At 40.7% G+C, this 23,542-nt stretch overlaps 1 protein-coding gene across 1 annotated transcript; it reads left to right on the top strand.

The window, feature by feature from the left end:
• The first annotated feature begins 5,169 nt into the window (after positions 1–5,169).
• LOC139583077 (5-hydroxytryptamine receptor 1B-like) lies at positions 5,170–10,077 on the top strand. Its single transcript, XM_071413811.1, has one exon. The coding sequence runs from the start codon at positions 5,652–5,654 to the stop codon at positions 6,807–6,809; it is 1,158 nt and encodes a 385-aa protein (XP_071269912.1). The 5' UTR covers positions 5,170–5,651; the 3' UTR covers positions 6,810–10,077.
• Positions 10,078–23,542: the final 13,465 nt, after the last annotated feature.

A 23,542-nucleotide genomic window follows, 5' to 3' on the forward strand; every position in this document is an offset into this window, starting at 1 on the left:
GCGCATGATGATCGCTGTCAATCATATGAAAGCGCGTGTGCATGAGACTGACCAAACCTGCGATATGTTTTACTGAACATATCCAGTACTTTCAATTTATTAATTGAAGTGTGACTATGTGTCCTGGGTTTTGCGGGACAGTCCTGCATTTTGGCCCTTTGTCCCGCAACCGAACAATCAAACGCCACTAATTTAGACAAAATTCGATATAATTTGTCCCGTATTTCAGTCAGACATTCAGACCCCTCTTGCAGTCGCGTTGCGGGTATTAAAAGATATACCATAAGGATGTGGTAACGTAAGCTTACTGGTGATGTTAAACGCATCTCCAATCATTGTTGAGATCTGATATGCTGTGCAGCGCAAGACGAGACGTAGGGTAACGTCATAGGCCTATCGTCAACCAATCACAGTTAGGCCTAACTAGCGTGCTTTTGGTGAAGAGCTACAAAAGTAAGTAAATAGCCGTATTAAACTGAAAGATATAAGGTAAATTAGTCAAACATGTGAGGCTCTCCATGCTTATTAGATGCTCATTCAACATATTTGCTGCTACTTCACTCAATCCCGTTTTAAAAGTCTCCTTTCTTCCTAACTGTTTTAAGACCAACCAGAAATGTTTCCTTGGCCAAATATTCCCAGATTTTCATAAAACAGGTGGACCACACAGGTGGTCTCTCGTTTTTTCGTCACCAAATTTTGTCTAAGGCAAAAGAGTAGGCTATGGGCGCTTCAATTGCTTGTTCGGTATAGTGCTACCATAGCACCCCGCCACTTCTCACAATGGTGCTCGTTTAGTAAAGTTAGATCAAAGCTGAATCAATGTCTCGGATGATCACATAATGATTCATTGGTATTCTACATAACCAAACATAAAGGTATAACGTTACTGTTACACATAACCAAATATAAAGGTATAACGTTACTGTTACACCAAAAACACCACCTTATTCTTATTAGGTTTGAGGATGGTTAGCTGATATATATATAATGAGTCTATCGGTACCATCTTTGAGAAATTATAGAGGTGGGACTACTATCACTATTATTCGAGTCACAAGCAAGTCACAAGACTCGAGTCTCAAGTCGAGTCCCAAGTAGAACAAACAGGTCAAGACTCATGTCAAGCCCAAGTCATGCATTCTAAGAGTCTCAAGTCTAGTAAAAAAAATATATATACATACAATGACTTGTTCAAATACAAATCTTTGTATATTTATTGAGGCTACCAGACAGCCCGTTGCATTCTTTTGTCTACAACACATTTTGATTAGCCCATGTCATTTTAAAATAGGGACCTTGTATCAGCAGAAGGCAAGGCAAGTTGACGTGCTCATAGTGTAAATGTATTTATAGATCTTGGTGATCCAATGGTACAAAATATACAAGTAGATTTACCAAATATACAAGGGCAATAGCCCAAAAGAAATAGTCTTAGGACAGGTTAAGCCTGATACAATCTGAACGGACACAGCTAGAGGGCAAGACTGAACAGCCTCCCCTTGAGAAACCACATCGAATCTGTAACAGGAGCTCAAACAGGTAGGCCTGCATAATATAAGCACTTGGCCCCCAGGACCACACAATTACCCAATTGACAATTACAACCAATACATTGGTTCTACAATGTAAAAGGCAATTTCCACATCCACATACATTGGTACATTCGTCTTAATCAGACTTAATGATTATTAATTATATTTAAACACCATGCATACATGGAACAATAATGTTCTCTTATTCAACGTTCTGACTCCAAAGCGTGGAGCGCAGGCCACGTAGCCTATGTCTATGCGCACTGAGGCTCGCGCTCATTATGAACAACAAAAATTACAGAGGACACAGACGCATATAACTCTGGCATAACCCGGGAAATATAAACAAAGGAAACCATACATTGAATTAAATAAACATAACTTTTACCTCATGAGTCTTACGAATGTGCATGTGCACTATAAACATCGCGCCCACTCAGAGCAGGGTAACAAATGGTTGGCTAAATGGAAATGTATCGTAGGCCTATCAAACATGAAACAGAAATGTCTATGTAGGCCTATCAAACATTGAATAGAAATTTGTTGCAATACATGGTACAGGGATGGAATGATGAAACGCTAGCAATTATTGTAGTATTAGATGGAACATAGATTCATCTCATGGGGCCTATGCATTTAAATATGGAAAGCAACAGCAAACATTTCAACAAGAGCAAATAAAGCACCTTCCAGTGGTGGAAGTTTGGAGAGTGCATGTGAAGAGCCGCGCCTATGGTGCATCTTCGCCACAGTAATAATTTGAACAACACATTCCAAATGCAAGCTTCATAAGTCAATTATCAATTTCAAGTAATTGTTACATACCAAATGACCAGTGGGCATATGCTAGTAATTTTTGTCCCATTGCTGGTGAGCTTGCAAAGTAAACAGCTAATATTCTTGATCACCAATTTTTTTGGGAGCTGCATATTTCATTATTATGGCAATCCTCTCTTCCTACAATTTGACGTTTGTGCTGCAATGGAAATAGATCCTATAGCTGTACAGCAAAGCAGCAATATGTTCGCTAGCTCACCCGACCTGTGTTGATTGACAGTTTGCTGATCCATTCAGACTACCGAGTGTGCGTTTCACAAGCCAATGTGTTGCAGATTTTTTTGCAAGTCACTGTCATACCAAACAATGATGGAACAAGACCGTTGCCAGCTTCAGGCAGGCCTTTTACCGTCAAATACATTAACATTGTAATCAAGTGAAGTGATACAAGATGGACTTCCCAGTAACACCATAGGCCTACTGTTTTTTATCTCAAGTCTTGGGGAGAAGACTTTTGTCCTAGTCATAATGATGGTCTAATTTAGACTAAATCGATCTGATGAAAGAAACGTATTGACTTGATCAAATAAATTAAATCAGTGATATTCAGGGTTCTCATCACAAAGAAAGGATTCTAGGTCATGTTTCAAACATTCAATCTAGCTTTGATAAATACGAATGATATAGCCTATTTTAATACAGATTCACTTGATTATGATTAATAATAATTTATTTAACTTGTATAGCACTTTTCATTACAGAAGATTATTTCAAAGCTCATAAAAAGCAAACAAACAACACATTTCAATTGAGATGGTAGAGACACTGAATGTCTCTATTTGGCTTAGGGTGGAAGCCTGGGAGTTAAGGCAGTTAGGATTGGAAAAGCATAGCTTCGACGGCGGAGGGACAGCCAGGAAGAAACAAAGACAGTCTGACAAACAGGTTCTAAATGAGTACTTAATGAAGATGTTAATGATAATGTACAGTCACTATACATTAGTCATAATTAGCATTAGGCTCACCTCAATATCACAATCAGCTTTCGTGTTGCAAAGGCAAATTCTACACGATTGCAAAGTGTCTCTGTCAATAGAAATGCAATAAGCAACCGCTTGACCTTATTTTTCTCACTAGCTGATAAGGATGATTATTCTCTTCAGCAGATTTCGATAAAGTCCCCATCCTTGACTCTGTTCAAGACCTGGGTTGGGGAAAGAGAATGAACCCCAGATATCATTTCATTGAAAATGACTGCCTAATAAAGATTCATAATGACCCACTTAAAAGTTAAGTTGAGTTTAGAATTAAGGCATAAAATGGAGTAAAATCCAAGAAGCTTAATAAACTATAAAATCCCCAGTTGGTGTAGAGACATAGTTGGCTTCAACTTCTTTACACAAAGATAACTCAAACCTTTTCAATATGCATTGCACAATTGATTTCCCCTATTATAGTGACTTGAGGGATTGTGAGGATAACTAATTTGAACGCTAACAGAGATCGTCTTCTATAATTTATGCACCAACATATTAATAATTTACAAAGTTAATAACAAAGTTCACAAAGCCCATCTCAGTCTCAACTCTCTATTTTCATCTTGTGGAGATACAAAAAGACAGACAGAGAAAGTTTATATGCCATACTCAAAGATATCCAAAACAGGCAGATTGGCAATGCCATTATGGTTTTACATTGATTGATCATAGGATACATCGTTAGATACAAAGGCCTGACTGGACGACCAATTATGCATTCAGCAGACATGTAGCCCCAGATCTAATCTCCAGGCCAGCAGACTTCACCACTAGCCGGCCTCCGCCCAGTACCCCGCCCTGAACTTTAGTCACTGTTACTAGCCAGCTACCACCCGGTACTAAACCCTGCACCTTAGAGACTGCTGCCCTATGTACATAGTCATTGAACACTGGTCGCTTTAATACATACTGTTTTACCGACTTCATATGTACAGAATATACTGTATTCTAGTCAAAGCTCATCCTATATAACTGCTTCTGTATACACCTTTTCTATTCATATACTATCCATAAAGTCTATACACACCATCATATACATATATATTTATATTCCGGATGCTCATCCTCATCTTTCTTAATTACTTGATTTAAATGTTTTGTATTTGTGTGTATTGTTTTGTATTGTTAGGTAGCACTGCACTGTTGGAGCTAGAAACACAAGCATTTCGCTGTACCTGCGATAACATCTTCAAAATATGTGTACACGACCAATTTGATTTTGATTTGACATTGGCATTCATTATACACCCTACAACACCTGTATTTTCATTTTCTAAAGAACAGAGCACAACCAGTATCGTATAGGCCTAGTCTAAGTATAGACTATAATAATATCACCAACAACATATCAAAGTACTATATAATCATCACAAAGCGTGTCTTTCCCGGTTGAACTGATGACATTGTAACAAACTTCCGAAGAGGAGCTGTCCAAGGGTCCTTGCAGTGGACCGCCTGAGTGGAGCTATCCAAGGTGCTGATTGACACTTTTCTGGCGTTGCACTGCATCTCAATCAATGTTATGTGGCGGAATGCATTTGTAAATGTAAGATTGATGTTTTATTATGTTATTATTTAGGCCTATTTCAGATACCATAACAATATTTGCATGTCAAAATAGTTTAATATGCAAATGATAGCCCTTTTCTGGCTATGATTCATACTAAACCCAAGGGCATTATGACCCGGTGTATGAAACCACTTGCTCAGCCTTGAGAGACAGAGAGAGGAGGACCAGTGTGATATCTGTAGGGTTCTGCCAGCTCGAGCGTTCTCTATAAAACCAAGTGTGAAGCCTCGCCCGCGCCCAACTTCTGAAGTGTCGCAGATCCAGCACAGTGCCTAGGAGAGCGGATTAACAGACTCAAAGAACAACAATAAAGAAAGCAAACTACTACAGATCATTATCATTCTTTAAATGTTTTTATCAATACTGTGATAGGCCTACATAATTAATAAATGCACGTTTAATTGGGCAAACTAACGACAATCAATAATGGATAGAATGGGAAGGTTCTCATATCTACATTCCATTGAAAAGCTGAATGTATAACAAACAATAAAGTACATTAATGGGAAGTCAAGGCAAAGGATATTTCAAGAAGAAGGGTTCACATTTTTTTCGTGTGATTTTTGGATAATCAATGTGCGTCTGATGGACACCGAAGGGGATGGAGCTGCGCATAACCTGGAAAATATGACAATAAATGCGACGTTTACGTTGGATAAGCAGTCCCTGTGCTCCCTTTTTGAAGGGTTTTCCTTCAAAGCTCAATGACATCTGTCAAAAGAGTGTCGAAGGATGGAGCGCGCCAGTCAGTTGAAGCCAACTTCTTTTATTTATGGAGAGTTCTGGAATATGTCAACCAATGATACCAATGTAAATGTTACGACTGAAGGAGAGGAGGAGGATAGTTTGGCTTTCCAAGCCGGTTTAGCATTTACATTATCTCTGATAACCTTTGCAACAACATTATCAAATGCATTCGTTATTGCTACTATTTATCAATCCAGAAAACTGCATACGCCTGCAAACTTTCTGATAGCATCACTCGCCCTGACAGACCTTCTAGTGTCCGTATTGGTGATGCCAATCAGCGCACTATACACGGTGAGTCAAACATGGACTTTAGGACAAGTTATGTGCGACATATGGTTGTCTTCAGACATTACGTGTTGCACCGCATCCATTCTTCACCTGTGCGTAATTGCACTGGACCGTTACTGGGCAATAACAGACGCGGTTGAGTACACCAAGAAGCGCACACCAGCGCGCGCAGCGGGGATGATCGCCACTGCCTGGGTGATTGCCATCTCCATCTCACTGCCGCCCTTCTTCTGGCGTCAGGTGAAAACGGACGAGGTTACCACTTGCAACGTGAACACCGATCACATTTTCTACACTATTTATTCCACTTTTGGAGCCTTCTATATTCCCACTTTGTTACTCATAGCCCTTTACGGTAGGATCTACGTGGAAGCCCGAAAGAGAATCTTGAAACAGTCGTCTAATAAACCGGGGAAAAGACTCACTTCTGCCCATTTGATAACAAACTCACCGGGTACACATTCTGTGGCATCCACCACCTCTCTAAATTACGGGACGAACGAAGCCTCTTCTTGCGACGCTAATAGCTCAACTGCCAATGTGAACCATGTGAAAGTCATTGTATCCGACGCGCTCCTGGAGAAGAAGAGGATCTCCGCTGCCAGGGAAAGAAAGGCGACAAAAACTTTAGGGATCATTCTCGGAGCTTACATCATATGCTGGCTACCGTTTTTCATTTACACTTTAGTGGTTTCAGTCTGTGCGTCATGTTTCTATCCAGAATTATTTGACATATTCACTTGGTTGGGTTATCTTAACTCTTTAATAAACCCCATCATTTACACCATGTCCAATGAGGATTTCAAAAAGGCTTTCCACAAACTAATACGCTTTAGATGTTGCAGGTCCTGAAAATAAGCTACCTACCAGACAAAGGGTGCCAAACCCATTTCATTTTACTCAGCTACGTCAGCAGCACCACAAACTACAGCTCTCCAATAATTACAGCATGTTAGCTAACTCAGTCGTAATCAACCTGCAAACATGTGCAGTATTGTATCTAGCATGTTTTCAAAAAGCCCAGGAACATGATATTATACTTCATAAGCCTATCTACATGGCCTGCAGGCAAGTTTGGAAACTTGATTATTTTGCAAAGCAAAAATGTATTAATTAATCACTGACATCATTGAACGATCTATTCAGAAATAGGCTATATACAGTCTGCAACCTTCCTTATAATTGGCAGTCAGTCATGAGATTACCACCCACCCAGGCTATACAATTCATATTCCAACCTAAACCAGCAATAACCTTTTTGCGTTATTGGTATCAAGGTTAATATGTGTTGGATATCAATAGCTCTTTGACTTGGAGGAACAGAGGCTTGATATAACGTTTAATATTTAAACATTCATGGAATGCCTGCTGTATGACAGATTTAGGCTGTGTCCCAAATGGTATCCTGTTCCCTACATTGTGCACTACTTTTGGTCAAAAGTAGTACACACTGTAGGGAACAGGGTACCATTCGGGACATATACTTATTGTAGGCTAACTCATGTGGGAATGATGAGCACAAATAGGTTCTGAGCCACCTGGGAAGGCCCCTCCCCCTAGGAAAATAATAGTCAGTCACGTCACAAATCTTGGTGCCAACAGAGACCTTTTCCGTTCCATTTCTTGTATGTTTACTTTTGTTCCAACTCTTTAATGAGATTAGCGTGGATTTTATGATTAAACACCATCTCTCATTTAATCTTATGGTCAATGTAAAAATATTCATTTGACTATTATTTTATTGTGAATAAGGTTGTTTACTTCAAACTGGACTATAAACTGACCTCTTGTTTTATCAAACAAGCCTCAATCAATGTATCTATATCTGTATGCATTGTAACAAGTGTATTTTTTTTTTATTTGTGTCGTTTTTGTTATATGTTGCTATGGAGCTGCTTAAATTACCTGTGAGTTCACTCTGCTGCAACCTTCTGGGTATTACAAAATACTGCTGTTGGTAGAATTATACCAATCAAAGTCAAATATGGCAGACAAGAATACAGACACCTAACACATTTCTTCACCTACAGTACCATTTCTCATATTGATAATGTTTCAAAGATGTCTCAGCATTCCCTTTACATTCCAGGCTGCATGTGTTAAAAGTGCTAGATAAAATTGACATAATTTACAGAAATAATACGCTGTTGAAGATCCATTGAGATTTGATTGTTAAACATCACATTTTGAGGAATACAACCACAGTAAACTACAGAGATGCAACAGCTAAGTACTCATGTAATGGAGGTTCTATTTGATCCAAATTAGCTAAATCTGTACAATAAAGCTTCTCTGCTCATAAGCAATGCACTGTAATTGCATTGACTCTGCGAGTAGAGGTCCATCCCAGTGGAGTCCAAATCACTTCTGCTATTGTGAAAAACAAGAAATAAAACATTCAATGGAATCTAAGGGTATGGCCATTTTCCTTGGAAAAAAACAAGATGGTAGAAGGATGGTAATGATGAGTTTGCACTTCATACGTCAGATGGAAATGCAACTAAAAAGCCCAAAGTATTAGATAACATAGCAGGTTATAATTCAGAACAGACTGTGGTAAATATGATGATGCTGGCCAACTGCTATATTCCAGCCAAAAGCTTGTAGAGGTGTGATATTGTTAAATCATGATGTCGAAATAGTAAGAACGTTTGTTTGCTGTATCGGTTTCTCATAATTGTGGAGATGAGATAAAGCCATCTTTTGAATGCTGTAACAAAACAGGTAACAAACTTAAAAGGCTAGTAGAGTGTGTTATGGCATACGCCAGGTGTTTACGACCTCCTTGAACACTGAACAACCATTTTTATTGGTATGTTAATAAGTTAATAATCGAACACAACTTTAAAGACCATTTGAATTATTGGACATCACTGCTGAAAATGCTCCAGATGACATTTAACGAGGTTCACTATCACTGTTGCTTTTTAAAAAATATTTCTGTTCTCATCATGTCAAGGCACTTCTCACAGCTCGGTATTGCAAATCCTAATTGTTCAAAATAATATAGGCAATCATTAATTCATGTGAAAGTCAGAGACCGGATGTGTGGATGATGGGGCATCCTTCTCTTTTTTTTGCCAGAAGCTGCCCACTGTGTGTGTGTGTGCGTGTGCGTGTGCGTGTGCGTGTGTGTATAGGAGAATTAACATACGCGGTGGGCACCTTCTAAATTGACCAATTTAGAATCGTACTGGGATTTTGGATGGATGGTGCCTTCTGTACATTAGATTCAGTTGTATTATGATATGAAAAATGTCATTTTCCCTCTTGTGGTACATTTTGCTCTCAGGTAAAAGCCTCTTTGCTTAGGGGAGACAGACTCTATGGCAACAATATTACTCTTACCCAGTCTAAAATTAATATCCTGCTCTGCTTCTGAGATCGATTAGGCCAACTTTGACACATTTAAAAGTCTGCACTCTGATTACTGTTTCCATGGTTACTCGCGTCGCTTTATCAAACAGGAACAGAGGTTCAGTGGGTAGTTGGTTATTTTGCTATAGCCAAAAAAACATATTGAACGGGATATGGATGAAGAAAGATGAAGAGGGGTGCACTTCATTTTAGAAGAAAAGGTACGCTCCAAATGCATTTTTCTTCATCTGTACTTTTTGTTATGTGAATTTTGTGTAGATAAACCTCCTTTGAGGAGAGGAATCTGTATAAATTCAAAAGTTAGATTACAAAAGGCATGTAATTTTAATGTTTCTCTGGGTGGTGTGGATTGAGAAAGTATTGAGATATTGAAGGTTGCTTGTTTGATATAAACTTGATATGAACAGAGTGAGATGAATCGAGACACATTTCTGGTTACATACTGTATTTGATCTGAAGTTGATATGAAGAGGGCAATATTAATTGCTGCTCTAGATTCAACCCTGCCAGGAAGTTATTAGTCTCTGCCTTTAGTGCCTATTTCTCTTGCACTGTCTACAAATGACTCAGTTCATCGGGCTGTGATAGGGGTGAATGGTGGCTTGAGGAGTTTAGTTTCCAGCTCTGTTTTCAGCCGATTGAATGGGAGCAAGGCTGCCTCCACATCAAACAAACAAAACACAGCAAAATCTTTTTGAAGAGCTCACCTTGATCACTGCCAAGATAGATATATACAGTGCTGTGAAAAAGTATTTGCCCCCTTCTGATTTCTTGTTTTTTTGCACATTTGTCACACTTAAATGTTTCAGATCATCAAACAAATTTAAATATTACACAAAGATAACCCAAGTAAACACAAAATGCAGTTAAGTGATGATTTTATTTATTAAGGGAAAAAAGCTATCCGAACCTTCATTGCCCTATGTGACAAAGTAATTGGCACCTAAACCTAGTAACTGGTTGTGCCACCCTCAGCAGCAACAACTGCGATAACTGGCAATGAGTCTTTCACATCGCTGTGGAGGAATTTTGGCCCACTCTTCTTTGCAGAATTGTTTTAATTCCGCCACATTTGAGGGTTTTCGAGCATGAACCGCCTTTTTAAGGTCACGCCACAGCATCTCAATCGGATTCAAGTCCGGACTTTGACTAGGCCACTCCAAAACCTTAATTTAGTTTTTTTAAGCCATTCAGAGGTGGACTTTCTGGTGTGTTTTGGATCATTGTCCTGCTGCAGAACCCAAGTGCGCTTTAGCTTGAGGTCAAGAACTGAATTCATGGTTTCATCAATCACAGCAAGTCGTCCAGGTCCTGAAGCAGCAAAGCAGCCCCAGACCATCACACTACCACCACCATATTTGACTGTTGGTATGATGTTCTTTTTCTGAAATGCTGTGTTACTTTTACGCCAGATGTAACGGGACACACACCTTCCAAAAAGTTCAACTTTTGTCTCGTCAGTCCATAGAATATTTTCCCCAAAGTCTTGGGGATCATCAATATGTTTTTTGCCAAAAGTCAGGCGAGCCTTTATGTTGTTTTTGTCAGCAGTGGTTTTCACCTTGGAACTCTGCCATGGATGCCATTTTTGCCCAGTCTCTTTCTTAAGGTTGAGTCATGAACACTGACCTTAACTGAGGCAAGTGAGGCCTGCAGTTCTTTAGATGTTGTTGTGGGTTCTTTTGTGACCTCTTGGATGAGTCGTCGCTGCGCTCTTGGGGTAATTTTGGTAGGCCGGCCATTCCTGGGAAGGTTCACCACTGTTCCAAATTTTCTCCATTTGTGGAGAATGGCTCTCACCGTGGTTCGCTGGAGTCCCAAAGCTTTAGAACTGGCTTTGTAACCCTTTCCAGACTGATAGATGTCAATTACTTTGTTTCTCATCTGTTCCTGAATTTCTTTGGATCGCGGAATGATGTCTTGCTTTTTGAGATCTTTTGGCCTACTTCAGACAGGTTCTATTTAAGTGATTTCTTGATTCAACAGGTCTGGCAGTAATCAGGCCTGGGTGTGGCTAGTGATTATTATTAAACTCAGCTTTCCAAAAAATTTGATTAACCACAGTAAATTCATGATTTAACAAGGGGGGGCAATTACTTTGTCACATAGGGCCATGAAGGTTCGGATCATTTTATTGATTAAAGGAAAAAAGCTATCACTTAAAAACTGCATTTTGTGTTTACTTGGGTTATCTTTGTGTAATATTAAAATTTGTTTGATGATCTGAAACATTTAAATGTGGCAAATGTGCAAAAAAATAAGAAATCAGGAAGGGGCAAATACTTTTTCACAGCACTATATACAGTTGGAGTCATTAAAACTCGTTTTTCAACCACTCCACACATTTCTTGTTAACTAACAAACATTTTTGCAAGTTGGTTAGGACATCTACTTTGTGCATGACACAAGTCATTTTTCCAACAATTGTTCACAGACAGATTATTTCACTTATAATTCACTGTATCACATTTCCAGTGGGTCAGAAGTTTACATACACTAAATTGACTGTGCCTTTAAACAGCTTGGAAAATTCCAGAAAATTATGTCATGGCTTTAGAAGCTTCTGATAGGCTAATTGACATAATTTGAGTCAATTGGAGGTGTACCTGTGGATGTATTTCAAGGCCTACCTTCAAACTCAGTGCCTCTTTGCTTGACATCATGGGAAAATCAAAAGAAATAGCCAAGACCTCAGAAAAAAAATTGTAGACCTCCACAAGTCTGGTTCATCCTTGGGAGCAATTTCCAAACGCCTGAAGGTACCACGATCATCTGTACAAACAATAGTACGCAAGTATTAACACCATGGGACCACGCAGCCGTCATACCGCTCAGGAAGAAGACTCGTTCTGTCTCCTAGAGATGAACGTACTTTTGTGCGAAAAGTGCAAATCAATCCCAGAACAAAAGCAAAGGACCTTGTGAAGATGCTGGAGGAAACAGATACAGAAGTATCTATATCCACAGTCAAACGAGTCCTATATCGACATAACCTGAAAGGCTGCTCAGCAAGGAAGAAGCCACTGCTCCAAAACCGCCATAAAAAAGCCAGACAATGGTTTGCAACTGCACATGGGGACAAAGATTGTGCTTTTTGGAGAAATGTCCTCTGGTCTGATGAAACAAAAATAGAACTGTTTGGCCATAATGACCATCGTTATGTTTGGAGGGAAAAGGGGGAGGCTTGCAAGCCGAAAAACACCATCCCAACCGTGAAGCACGGGGGGGCAGCATCATGTTGTGTGGGTGCTTTGCTGCAGGAGGGACTGGTGCACTTCACAAAATAGATGGCATCATGAGGGAGGAAAATTATGTGGATATATTGAAGCAACATCCCAAGACATCAGTCAGGAAGTTAAAGCTTGGTCGCAAATGGGTCTTCCAAATGGACAATGACCCCAAGCATACTTCCAAAGTTGAGGCTAAATGGCTTAAGGACCACAAAGTCAGGGTATTGGAGGGGCCATCACAAAGCCCTGACCTCAATCCTATAGAACATTTGTGGGCAGAACTGAAAAAGCGTGTGCAAGCAAGGAGGCCTACAGACCTGACTCAGTTACACCGGCTCTGTCAGGAGGAATGGGCGAAAATTCACCCAACTTATTGTGGGAAGCTTGTGGAAGGCTACCTGAAACATTTGACCCAAGTTAAACAATTTAAAGGCAATGCTACCAAATACTAATTGAGTGAATGTAAACTTCTGACCCACTGGGAATGTGATGAAAGAAATAAAAGCTGAAATAAATCATTCTCTCCTATTATTCTGACATTTCACATTCTTAAAATAAAGTTGTGATCCTAACTGACCTAAGACAGGGAATTATTACTAGGATTAAATGTCAGGAATTGTGAAAAACTGAGTTTAAATGTATTTGGCTAAGGTGTATGTAAACATCCGACTTCAACTGGAAATATAAAGTATACTATCCAAACAATCACATTTTCCCAACGAGGCAAAAACAATCAATGCCAGATACACTGCAACAGACCAAGTCAGGGGCCTTGTGGTTAGTGTCCGCCCTGGGATTGGAAGGTTGGGAGTTCTATCTGGCCGAGTCCTACCAAAGACCTTAAAATGGGACCTGATGCGTCCGTTTGGCACTCAGCATCAAGGAAATAGATTGGGGCTAAGGCCCTGCGACAGACTACCGTCTTGCTCAGAGGGTGTACTTGTACATTAAACTGTCTCATGATACTGAAACCGGCTCCTGCTCCTATGAGTATTTCTGGCTCTCACAAGCCAGCCAAGGCTACTTTTACTTTATACTACAAAAGACACTGAAGGTGTGAATGCAGAGATAGATGTGAAAATGGCTTGATGTACTGTAGCTAGGTCCCGCTCCATAATATCCCTCACAATTACATAACTTCCCCATTCATCTTTCACAGCGGATTATCCTGTTAGAAATGGACCAGTAATCTCAGTGGTGTGATTATTTAGCTGGCCCACATGCCAAGCCTCTTCTGCCGTAGTGACAGACAGCCAAGATTCAAACCCCAGTCACAGAAGCTCATGCAGGCTCGTGCAGCCCATCTATCACATGTGCGCCAAGCTCAATCTCTTCAGCTTCGCTGTCATCCAGCACTCGGTGCCTGTAAGAGATGTCTTTATCCTCTCCCCTCCTGCATTGGAACGCTCGGATCAGCAAGAGTCATGCTATCTCCCCTTAGATCATCAGCTCCACTGTTAGCCTACAGTATATAAACATTCATTAGCAGTATACCACCTCTACTGGCTGTATTTATTCACACAACATGGTTGTTTACCATTTCCTCCAACTCATCACAAGTTCTAATTGCAGCTCTACATAACAACCAGGGAAATAACCACCTGACAGAGCAACAACACCTGCCAACTCTGCCACTCCATCTTGGGCTAGTCACCACACAGGTGCATCGCTCACAGCAGACAGAATCTCTCCTCTCTGCTTGAGTGTTCCTATGTCACTGCTGGGCTGCATGGTGGACAGGGCTATTTTCTGCCACAGCACAAACAATAGCGCTCTGATGAAGCCAGGGAGGGGTCGGCTGAAGGGTGAGGGGCGAGGAGGGGACGAGGTAGAGAGAGAGCGCGCTGGGCTGCCAGAATGCTGACTGGATTTCTCTCCTCAGATCCCCATGCCTGTTTTATCTTAGGAAGGCCCCCGAGTCGTTGTAATGAGACCCTCGCCAGCAGCGTCGTGTCGATCCATCTGGCAAACAGAGCCCAAGCCCCTTCTATATCTGGCACCGCCACTCCGTGTGTGTCCCAAATGGCACCCTATTCCCTATATAGTGCACTACATTTGGCCAGGCCCTGGTCAAAAGTAGTGCCTATATAGGGAATAGCTTGGTAAAAAAGTAGTGCACTATATAGGGAATAGGGTGCCATTTGGGACGCAGTCTCTTTCTGTCCCACACTGCCTCTCTGATCCATGGATCAGTTAGAAGAGGCTGCCAACTCCCCATTCTCCAGCTCGGCCAAAACTTCCATCATTTCTCACAATTTACGAGGACTGTTTAAAAGTACTGATGGGAGTGTTTTGGAGGGCTTGTAATGCCATCATAGGGAGGAATCCCCAAACGTAAAGGCTTAATGCAGCCTATTCTTTCTGTGGAGTTGATAACAGGAAAAAAAGCAAGTTCAGGCTGAGGGTAATAGCAAGGCCAATGTGATGGTTTATTTACATCTTGCAACCTATCAGATAATTTTTGTTCCCAGATTTGTCAGCCGGCTGGAAGGCAGTCCCAAATAGTACCCTATTCCCAAACAGTGCACTACTTTTGACCATAGCCCAATCCCCAAAACAGCAGAAGAACTGTTATCAGACAACAAACTATGTGTATGGTAGAAGTGCACCATTTAAGAGCTTGAAGATAATTCAGCAATGTCATCTGTATAACACTACAGTGTTTTGCAAAAGTATTCATCCCCCTTGGTGTTTTTCCTATTTTGTTGTATTACAACCTGTAATTTAAATGGATTTTTATTTTTATTTCATGTAATGGACATACACAAAATAGTCCAAATTGGTGAAGTGAAATAAAATAAAAAACTTGTTTCAAAAACTTTCAAAATGGAAAAGTGGTGCGAGTATTCACCCCCTTTGCTATGAAGCCCCTAAATAATATCTGGTGCAACCAATTACCTTCAGAAGTCACATAATTAGTTAAATAAAGTCCACCTGTGTCACATGATCTGTCACATGATATCATTATATAAACACAGTATAAAAAGAAACGTCCTCTCACTGTCAACTGCGTTTATTTTCAGCAAACTTAACTTAACAAATATTTGTATGAACATAAGATTCAACAACTGAGACATAAACTGAACAAGTTCCACAGACATGTGACTAACAGAAATGGAATAATGTGTCCCTGGACAAAGGAGGGTGTTCAAAATTAACAGTAAGTATCTGGTGTGGCCACCAGCTACATTAAGTACTGCAGTGCATCTCCTCATGCACTGCACCAGATTTGTCAGTTCTTGCTGTGTGTGGTTACCCCAATCTTTCACCAAAGCACCTGCAAGTTCCCAGACATTTCTGGGGGGAATGGCCCTAGCCCCCACCCTCCGATCCAACAGGTCCCAGACGTGCTCAATGGGATTGAGATCCGGGCTCTTCGCTGGCCATGGCAGAACACTGACATTCCTGTCTTACAGGAAATCCCTCACAGAACGAGCAGTATGACTAGTGGCATTGTCATGCTGGAGGGTCATGTCAGGATGAGCCTGCAGGAAGGGTACCACATGAGGGAGGAGGATGTCTTCCCTGTAATGCACAGCGTTGAGATTTCCTGCAATGACAACAAGCTCAGTTCGATGATGCTGTGACACACCGCCCCAAAACATGACGGACCCTCCACCTCCAAATCGATCCCGCTCCAGAGTACAGGAGCGAATCCGACCATCACCCCTGGTGAGACAAAACCGCGACTCGTCAGTGAAGAGCACTTTTTGCCAGTCCTGTCTGGTCCATCGATGGTGGGTTTGTGCCCATAGGCGACGTTGTTGCCTGTGATGTCTGGTGAGGACCTGCCTTACAACAGGCCTACAAGCCCTCAGTCCAGCCTCTCTCAGCCTATTGCGGACAGTCTGAGCACTGATGGAGGGATTGTGCGTTCCTGGTGTAACTCGGGCAGTTGTTGTTTCCATCCTGTACCTATCCAAGGAGGTGTGATGTTCGGATGTACCGATCCTGTCTATGCAGGTGTTGATACACGTGGTCTGCCACTGCGAGGACGATCAGCTGTTTGTCCTGTCTCCCTGTAGCGCTGTCTTAGGCGCCTCACAGTACGGACATTGCAATTTATTGCCCTGGCCACATCTGCAGTCCTCATGCCTCCTTGCAGCATGCCTAAGGCACGTTCACGCAGATGCACAGGGACCCTGGGCATTTTTCTTTTAGTGTTTTTCAGAGTCAGTAGAAAGGTCTCTTTAGTGTCCTAAGTTTTCATAACTGTGATCTTAATTGCCTACCATCTGTAAGCTGTTAGTGTCTTAATGACCGTTCCACAGGTGCATGTTGATTAATTGTTTATGGTTCATTGAACAAGCATGTGTTTAAACCCTTTACAATGAAGAGGGACACCATCAAGCAAGCGGCACCATGAAGACCAAGGAGCTCTCAAAACAGGTCAGGGACAAAATTGTATTGAAGTACAGATCAGGGTTGGGTTATAAAAAAATGTCAAACTTTGAATATCCCTTGGAGCACCATTAAATCCATTATTAAAGAATGGAAAGAATATGGCACGACAACAAACCTGCCAAGAGAGGCCCGCCCACCAAAACTCACGGACCAGGCAAGGAGGCCATTAATCAGGGAGGCAACAAAGAGACCAAAGATAACCCTAAATGAGCGGCAAAGCTCCACAGCGGAGATTGGAGTATCTGTCCATAGGACCAATTTAAGCCGTACACGCCACATAGCTGGGCTTTACAGAAGAGTGGCCAGAAAAAAAGCAATTGCTTTAAGTGTTCGCAAAAAAAAGACATGCAGGAAACTCCCCAAACATATGGAAGAAGGTACTCTGGTCAGATGAGACTAAACTTGAGCTTTTTGGCCATCAAGATAAACACTACGTCTGGCGCAAACTCAACACCTCTCATCACCCTGAGAACACTGAAGCATGGTGGTGGCAGCATCATGCTGTGGGGATGTTTTTAATCGGCAGGGACTGGGAAACTGGTAGAATTGAAGGAATGATGGATGGCGCTAACTACAAGGAAATTCTTGAGGGAAATCTGTTTCAGTCTTCCAGAGATTTGAGACTGGGACGGAGGTTCACCTTCCAGCAGGACAATGATCCTAAGCATACTGCTAAAGCAACACTCGAGTGGTTTATGGGGAAAGATTTAAATGTCTTGAAACGGCCTAGTCAAAGCCCAGACCTCAATCCAATTGAGAATCTGTGGTAAGACTTAAAGATTGCTGTACACCAGCGGAACCCATCCAACTTGAAGGAGCTGGAGCAGTTTTGCCTTGAAGAATGAGCAAAAATCCCAGTGGCTAGATGTGCCAAGCTTATAGAGACATACCCCAAGAGACTTGCAGCTGTAATTGCTACAAAAGGTGGCTCTACAAAGTATTTACTTTGGGGTGAGTAGGGGGTGAGTAGTTATGCACGCTCAAGTTTTACATTTTTTTGTCTTATTTCTTGCTTGTTTCACAATAAAACATATTTTGTTTCTTCAAAGTGGTATGCATGTTGTGTAAATCAAATTATACAAACCCCCCAAAAATCTATTTTAATTCCAGGTTGTAAGGCAATAAAATAGGAAAAATGCCTAGGGGGGTGAATACTTTCGCAAGCCTCTGTATGTGTAGCAAGCAGGTGAAACTATTTGTGGGCTATAGCAGGCACACCTTACTGAAATAGCACCTCAGAAAACCGCAGTAAGTTCATTTCCCATGTTACTCAGCTCCCAGTGACTTTGCTGAGGCAAGATGAACCTGCCATCTTGATAAATGAAAATAATCTACACATCTACACTGTGCCGTAATCACGCCACTGAGATAGCTTCTGAGACTTATGAGTAGGCTAATTCTCATGTGACGCACAGCCCAGTGCCCTCGCGGAGGCAAAATGAGCTGTCATCTGGTACATGACAATATTCTACCTGGGAACCCAGCCAACCAGTTGCAGCTATATATACAGTCAGTGTTATATAGCAGATTGCAATGCTGCAAGAGAAAAGCAACATAGCTACTAGACAGTCATGGCAAAATTAGCAATTACTGCAGGAACTTCTCTAGGCGTCCACGATCTCAGAACATTTAATCAAATGTAACGTTCACAAGCAGCAGAGGATCATCGGCCCATAATCTTCAGGGTGAAGCTGGGACCGATTGCGAAGCAGTAGCAGCACCCATGCTGGAGTGAGATGTCTATAGCTCAGAGCTAGCCCGCAGCGATAGCGAAGGAACCAGAGCCATGATGAGTTCCAGTATCTTGTCATTGTTGCTAGCATCAATGTTGAAGAGAGGTTTGCCAGGTGCCGCCCGTGATCGGCATGCAGGTAGCATAACATGAAAGAGAGGATGAAAAGCAGTGTTAATTGTAGTGATTAAAACCAATGATCCATTGCTAGTCTTAAATCTTGGAGTGTATGAAAATACGATTAACATGAGTGTCCATGAAACGACCAGAACATGGAACGTTTAGTATATATAAAATGAAGAACCCCTAAAAACCATAGGCCGACTATGGAAAAGCATCTGTGTAAACCCAACACCATTGCTTTAACGTGAAACTCAAACTTCTGCTACTGAAAGAGGAGAGATACTCTTTGATATGCATGTTGGTCGCTGCTCCGTAGGTCATGAAACACAACATAATGTGGAAAAATATAATGGTGTGAATACTTTCTGAAGGCACTGTATGATTTATTTACTCATCAAAACCCAGCCCTTTTGCGCCATCACCAGTTATTGCACTAATAATTCCTGCAGTGAAAAATAGCTGCCAGCGCTAAGATGTATCATTGGGTTAGGTTTGTTAAAATAAAGCCCATAGTATGATAGAGGGCTAAGATTCAATGCTCAGAGATGAATATTGTAAAACATATCTCATCTAAACCACCTGCTGGGTTAGGGTCAATTAGGAATTTCAGAGTTTAATTCAAATTCAAACAATAAATTTGAATTGGCCACACCACACAGGAAGCAAACATTTTATTGAATTTGAATTGAAGGAACTATAACTTAATTTGAAGCAATTTAAACCAATTCAACTAAGATGTGGAACATGAAGTCTCATTCGACAATTATTTTATCACAAGGATATGCCACTTATCAAGGGGTTGGATTAATTTATTATAGATAGCCCACAACATGATCTTAGAATATTTCCAGCCCACTGTATTTATTTAAAATTGTTTTAGGAGAAAGAGTTTTAAAAATGAAATGTTTCAACCAATGCTACTTGGTATTGTTCACCATACATGATGTCAAAAACTGTCACGGCCATCGAAAGAAGTGGACCAAAGTGCAGCGTGGTGAGCATACATTTCCTTTTATTATAGAATGTCACCAACAAGAAACAAAACAAACGTGAAGCTTCTGAGGGCTATAGTGCCACTAACAAAGATAACTACCCACAATCACAGGTGGGAAAAAGGGCTGCCTAAGTATGATTCCCAATCAGAGACAACAATAGACAGCTGTCCCTGATTGAGAACCATACCCGGCCAAAACATAGAAACACAAATCATAGAAATAAAGGACATAGAATGCCCACCCAAATCACACCCTGACCAAACCAAAAAGAGACATAAAAAAGGCTCTCTAAGGTCAGTGAAAATAACAAATGTTATGGTGATGTGTAGAATAAATAAGCCATTTGAATGTCATTGATTTCATTGAATTCAATTATACTTCCTTTAATTCAAATGAAATTCAAATTCTGCTTCCTGTGGGGTGTGGCAAATTCAAATTCAAGAATTTAATTGGAATTCAAGAGCAATTCACAACTCAATTCAGAATTGATCCCAACCCTGACACTTCCTCGATCATCTCATTCTGTCTGGAAAGTAGCTGAATTTGACCTTTACAATTATGCTGCCCATGGTAAAATTCCCTCTGACCTCAACATTTGGCGGCGCTTCGACAACTCAGACAGCTTTTCAGTCTCGACATTTACTCAGTCATCAATTACAAATAAGATATATTAAATGTCAAAGAATTCTCATACTATTTTGGTTATACAAATATCTCTCCACAAGATATGATTTTCATTTCACTGGTAAATCGGGAAGTAATGCAGTGAAGTAAAAATAAGTTATCAAAAATATAAATAGTAAAGTAAAGTACAATACCCCAAAAAACTACTTAAGTAGTACTTTAAAGTATTTTTACTTAAGTACTTTACACCACTGCTCACTAGATAGATGGGGCTTGCCCACTAACTTGGTCCATGGCGTTGTTTACTTCGAACGACCAACTCACAGTAATCTCAGAACTTCTCTTGGCATTTTTGGGGGAAAACATTTGTTTTTCACTAACGTTTGTCATCATGCCTGTGTGGTGTTCTGTCTGCCTGTGCTAATTACAAACAAGCGAAAAATTTTTTTTTATCTTTCACCATTCTACCTACCAGAAATTTACCCTGATGCTGCCAATGGTTTGCGGCTATCAAGAATGATGCTTATGTAATGGATGTGAAATGGCTAGCTAGTTAGCGGTGGTGCGCGTTAATAGCCTTTCAATCGGTGACGTCACTTGCTCTGAGACCTTGAAGTAGTGGTTCCCCTTGCTCTGCAAGAGCCGCGGCCTTTGTGGAGCGATGGGTAACGATGCTTCGTGGGTGACTGTTGTTGATGTGTGCAGAGGGTCCCTGGTTCGCGCCCGGGTCGGGGCGAGGGGACGGACTAAAGTTAAACTGTTACACTTACGGTGACCAAAGATTATCAGAGGTATTTTCAGGTTGAATGGATAGGGAATCCATTTAGATGACAGCTGAGAAGTGATACGATACCATAGTTTTCTCCCTTCACAACAAACCGGAAGATTCTCGATTAGAGGTAAGGTAACGTTAGCTGGACCAGGTAAATTAGCTACATTAGCTAATGTTACAGTCCTGCTGTATTGAACTCTAAAAGCCATCACCTAAATCATATAGCTAGCTATCTTTCGGATACACATTGTCAATCAATTTTGCATATGCCATGGTAGTCACTGCTAGACTAGTAGCTACCTTCGAAAGAGTAAACATGTTTGTCTGTTCGTTCTATCTTTGACTAACATTAGATATCGTAAGTTAGCTAACGTTAGCAAATAATAGTAACTCAATCTAGTAGCCATCTATTCCACCCTTGTCTGGAAAACACTCAATTACTAAAAAAATATATTGTCGATATAGCTAACTCACTCTCGGTGTGTTGGTAGTAATAATGAATGTGTATAAATTGTCTATGGTTTGTTAGTTTCTCAGCTGGCTAGCAATCATCTTGCTGCCAATTTAGTGACACTAACTAGCTAACAGCATGTTAGGTGTGCTAAGCTAGCCAGTCTAATAGAGATCGATACAATTAGTGGGGTGGTAAAATTATGTATTGATGTGTGTTTTGTTGTAGGTGGTATATAATCTGATTCCACCAGCATGTTTCCAATCCATTGCCCTGCACAAGATGAAGGTTAGTTGGCAAAAATATTTACAAGCGGATAGATAGCTACATTTACAGTAAGCATGGCATAAACATGAATTGGATAGTGTTTGTGTTATGGGGTTAAAGGGGGTTAGATGTAGTTACAGGTGGTTAGATGTAGCCTGAGGACCACAGAGTACATTCCAGACCATATTAATCACAACCACCTCATTCTTCTCTCTGCAAATTCTCAAAACATGATACAAAGACACATATAACAAAATCCCCTGCTACTATTGACAAGAATGATCTGTCAAAGTCAATGGGCTGGGGGAGTTTTACAGATAGGTCTTTGAGATGAGGAAGGTTTTTTTTGTATTGTTGTGTAGGACAATGATTGAAAGGTGCAATTTCTCCTCAATCTCCCATGCACAACAATACATACCGTGTAAGAACATCCCTCCTAAGACTTTTCACACCTTCTGCAGCCCCCAAGACCATTTACCACTAGCACTCTGCTTCCATAGCCTACTATGCCAAACACCATTGTCAGTGTACCGAAGCCGGATAAAGGACCGTAAATAAATAGGGATCTTTTCAATAAATCTTCTAAATGTATCTGCCTTATGGATTCACAGAATATATTTACATAAACTGTATAGGTCTCTGAAGCATCAAACAGATGTTAGACATTCAGATATCCAAATAATGTTTATTTGTCAAAATCTAAAATACAGGGGAGTGTACCATATTTAATGTTTACTCAGAAAGAGAACTGGGTATTCAACAAGAATGTTACAGTATATGGTAAAAGTAGCACAAAAAAATACAGTACATTGTTGTACAGTTCAGTGTGTCTCAGGTGTAGTGAAGTGTAGAGAACTGTAGCTACAGATTGTTACAACAGATAGGGATTTAACCAGGGAGTCCGTTTGAATATAGAAAATGCATTATTAAAATAAATACTTTTTTGCTCCACGAAGAAATCCAACCGTGTTCAAATCTTCTCTTGTTGATCGAGACAGGTGAGTGTCCATCCCAAAGTTCCGCATGTCATGATGACAAACAGCTGTCTCGATCAATGAGAGAAGACTTGAAATGGACAAGATGGAGGCGTACACATTGTTGGATTATTCATGGAGCAAAAGTATTTATTTTAATAACTGAGCGTTTTCTCAATTCTAACTGACCCCTTGCAACTGGACACGGACATTTTATGAGAGGCATGTTTCCATGAATCAAGGACGAAGACATCATTGTCAAGCTAAGGTTGGTTGAAAATTCTGTGCTACACTAAACAGTACCTATCCTGTAACTCCCAGTAATGGATACCAAAAATCTTTGGTTAAATCACATTATCTGGTGTAACAATCTTTAGCTAAGAGACCTGGTGATTAGCAGATGATCGGAGAGGTGGTTGTGATGAAACTGCCATTCCAAAAAAACATACATTAAATTCAGGGAACACTTGTTCAGCTGTGGGAAGAGTGTTGTCATGACCAAACTGCCATTCAGCTCCTCCTGAGTCATCTTCTACTTGAAATCCAGCATAATGTCCAATCCATCGAGAGGGATACAGTTCACGGGATACAGTTCTGCTACAATGACACACGCAGGCAAAGGAATTCTGTATCTC

Source organism: Salvelinus alpinus, chromosome 8 (assembly GCF_045679555.1).
Source record: "Salvelinus alpinus chromosome 8, SLU_Salpinus.1, whole genome shotgun sequence".
Lineage (NCBI taxonomy): Eukaryota > Metazoa > Chordata > Actinopteri > Salmoniformes > Salmonidae > Salvelinus > Salvelinus alpinus.

What these genes read in the sequence shown, in the direction of transcription:
- LOC139583077 (XM_071413811.1), top strand. Translation starts at nt 5,652, where the DNA reads ATGGAGCGCGCCAGTCAGTTGAAGCCAACTTCTTTTATTTATGGAGAG.